The sequence below is a fragment of the Otolemur garnettii genome, unplaced genomic scaffold (assembly GCF_000181295.1).
Source record: "Otolemur garnettii isolate 467f Iridium unplaced genomic scaffold, OtoGar3 scaffold00140, whole genome shotgun sequence".
NCBI lineage: Eukaryota > Metazoa > Chordata > Mammalia > Primates > Galagidae > Otolemur > Otolemur garnettii.
Genome location: NW_003852535.1, coordinates 3,677,653 through 3,680,746, shown reverse-complemented (window position 1 = coordinate 3,680,746; position 3,094 = coordinate 3,677,653). Strand labels below are relative to the sequence as shown.

Here is a 3,094-nt window from a genome sequence, read left to right as displayed (position 1 = left end):
CGGGCCCGGGCTGGGGATTCGAACCCACCACCTTAGGTGTATGTGGCTGGCGCCTTAGCCGCTTGAGCCACAGGTGCCAAGCCCAGACATGAGATTTTCAAAAGGTCCTGAACTCATTACAAAGAGTCAGAGAAGTAGCTGGCTCCAAAATACTTTATTGAAGGGAAAACAAGGTGAAAGGGGTCAGGTAAGAAAGTGCTGGAATGTGAGGAATCTGCCCTTTTCTTCAAGAACTAGAGCAGGTGGGGCGCTGTCTAACAGCACCCACAGAGGGTTCAGAGCTGCCCAGGGTCTCCGGGGCAAGGGCAGGAGTAGAGGCAGGAGCAGGCAGGTTGGCCTCAGTCAGCAGAGCTGCATCTTCCCATGAGCCTGAACCTGGGCCAAGAAAGGGAAAGACAAATCCCAATGGGATTCAGAGGTGAGAACTTTCTGATTTCAAGATTTTTTCTTTTTCTTTTTTTTTTTTTTTTGAGACAAGAGTCTCACTCTGTTGCCTAGGCGACAGGGCTATGGCATCATAGCTCACAGCAATCTCAAACTTCTGGGCTCAAGGAATCCTCCTTCCTCAGCCTCCTGTGTAGCTGGAACTACAGGCACCCACCACAATGCCCAGCTAATTTTTCTATTTTTGTAGAGATGGGGTCTCACATTGCTCCCTGGCCTCACAGAGTGCTAGAATTACAGGCATGAGCCAGCATGCCTGGCCAAGATTTTTTGTTGTTGTTGTTGTTGTTGCAGTTGTTGGCTGGGCTGGGTTTGAACCCGCCACTTCCAGTATATGGGGCTGGCGCCCTACTCCTTAAGCCACAGGCACCACCCCAAGATTGTTATTTCTTTCTTTCTTTTTAGAAACAGAGTCTCACTTTATCACCCTTGGTAGTGTGCCATGGAGTCACAGCTCACAGCAACCTCCAACTCCTGGGCTTAGGTGATTCTCTTGCCTCAGCCTCCGGAGTAGCTAGGAATACAGGAACCTGCCACAATAACACCCAGCTATTTTTTATGTTGTAGTTTGGCCAGGGCCGGGTTTGAACCCACCACCCTGGGTAAATGGGGCCGGCGCCCTACTCATTGAGCCACAGGCGCCGCCCAAGATTGTTCTTTTGTAGGCACCAAAGGAGGTAAGAAAAGCTTCATCTTTCTCTGATGCACCTTTTTTTTTTTTTGCAGTTTTTGTCTAGGGCCAGGTTTGAACCTGCCACCCCTGGTATATGGGGCTGGCACCCTACTCCTTGAGCCATAGGCACCACCCGCCTGTTTAATAAAAGAATTTAGTTTCATAAAATTTGTATTCAGTCAAATGGCTACACTTAAGGACCCAGAAGGTCATGTGTGGCCTTAAAGTTGCAGGGTCTTTACCTACCCCTGTCTGGCATCCCACCGTCATCCCACCCAGGCCACATTGCAGGGTGCCCCTCACCATCACTGGCCTCAGGCTCCAGCTCTTCCTCCCCATTCAGGGGCTGCTGATCAGGTTTCTCTTCCTCAGACAACTGACCCTCTGCAGCCAAAAGGGGACCACAGAGATTAAACCCAGACCGCGAAGGGAGTGCTAAGGAGTCAGGAAGGAGGGAATGCTGCTGCTGTGTCATACCTGTCCCTGAGGGGTCTTCAGGGCTCTCACCATCCTCTGTAACATCTGATTGCTGGGTTGATTCCTCCTGGCCTTCAGACCCTGTGCCTCCAAAGTGGGTAGAAGACAGGTTAGGGTTAAGGGTGGCTGTGCCTGGACAGCAGTGACAACTTCACCTCTTTTGGCTTTGCCTTAAGCCTCACACTGGACGCAGCTGGGCCTCCCTCTTGCCAAGCCCTGTTCAGATGAGCCTACCTCCCCAATTTCTCTCCCAATTGAGACCTTTACCTGGCTGATGGGTAGAGATCTTTCCCTGGCCTTCCTTTCGGGAACTGTCTCTTTTTCGGATGTTAACCTGTGGAGGAGAAACTACTGAGCAGTGAGGACTGACTTCCTTCTCACCTATCAGGGCCCTCATGCCCTAACCCCCAACATGTCCCTGCCCACCCACAAAGAAAGATCATGAAAGAGAGAAAAAAAGGGTCCTTGACCCTTGCAACCTGCAAAGAGAAGCCACGTCGGGGCCAGATGCCCCCCCACACCCACTGCATGTAGCTGAAGAGCACGATGACACTGAGGAAGGTGAAGTTGCTGGCAACACCTATGAAGGCGCAGGTCATTGGGAAGTTGTACAGCAGGTATCTGAGATGGGAAGTAGGGACAGGAAGGGAGTAGCAGTTAGTGGAGAGAACCAGCCCTCTCAATTCCCAGAAATAATTTCCAGGCCAATTCAAGTGAGTTTGGCTAGAGCCGGCCTCTATGTCTATGCCTCCCATCCACCCAGTTACTAGACCTTAACTACACAGGGTCTCATAAAGGCCAAGAGGACCTATAGGAAATTTCAATAGTCCAGGACAGTAGCCTCAATTGCGCTGTCTTCCAAAAATCACCCCAACCAACTCTTGCTGAACCAGTGGTTTTAAAACAGTAGTCCCTTACTCTAGACACCAGCTTCTCCTGGGGTACTTTTAAAAAGCTAATACTGAATGGCACTCTACCCAGGGTGACAGAGTGAGACTCTGCCTCAAAAAAAAAAAAAAAAAAAAAGAACAAGAAAACTCCCACTAGCTTGGGTGGAGCAGGGGTGGAGCACACTGTGTCCTAGACTGCTGGGCAGATGGCAGAGCTGAGGAAGAAAGGGTGGGGCAGAGGGAAGACAGGCAGGGAGTAGGAAGGATAGAGAAAAGATGACTAGGCTAAGGAGTACCGGTATGTCAGGGATAAAAAATAGAAAAAATAAAAATTCTGATACCTACTCAAGACCCTAACAAATCCTGGTTCAGCTGGTCTGGGGTGGGTCTCAGGAATTTTTTTTTTAATTTTTACTTATTTATTTCGTCATTTTTGGGGGCGACAGAATCTCATTCTGTGGCCCAAGCTAGAGTGCTGGGGCATCAGCCTAGCTCATAGCAGCCTCAAACTCCCCAGTTCAGGTGATCCTCCTGCCTGCCTCAGCCCCCAAGTAGCTAGGACTACAGGTATGTACCACAATGCCTGGCTAATTTTTCTTTTTTTTTTTTT

The 3,094-nt window shown here is 49.8% G+C and overlaps 1 protein-coding gene across 7 annotated transcripts in view; it reads right to left on the bottom strand.

The window, feature by feature from the left end:
- Positions 1-135: 135 nt before the first annotated feature.
- The window catches only part of BSCL2 (BSCL2, seipin lipid droplet biogenesis associated), a 19,236-nt gene continuing 16,277 nt past the window's right edge, over positions 136-3,094 (bottom strand). For 5 of the 7 annotated variants that reach the window (XM_012810628.2, XM_012810629.2, XM_023518479.1 and 2 more), the window contains 5 exons: positions 2,074-2,215; positions 1,862-1,928; positions 1,595-1,681; positions 1,421-1,501; positions 136-375 (listed from right to left, as the gene is read on the bottom strand). In XM_012810628.2, coding sequence (XP_012666082.1) covers positions 227-375; positions 1,421-1,501; positions 1,595-1,681; positions 1,862-1,928; positions 2,074-2,215 — 526 coding nt within the window. In that variant the 3' untranslated portion in view covers positions 136-226. The remainder of the gene's footprint in view (positions 376-1,420; positions 1,502-1,594; positions 1,682-1,861; positions 1,929-2,073; positions 2,216-3,094) is intronic. The other 2 variants (XM_003798715.3, XM_023518481.1) reach the window with 1 other exon arrangement.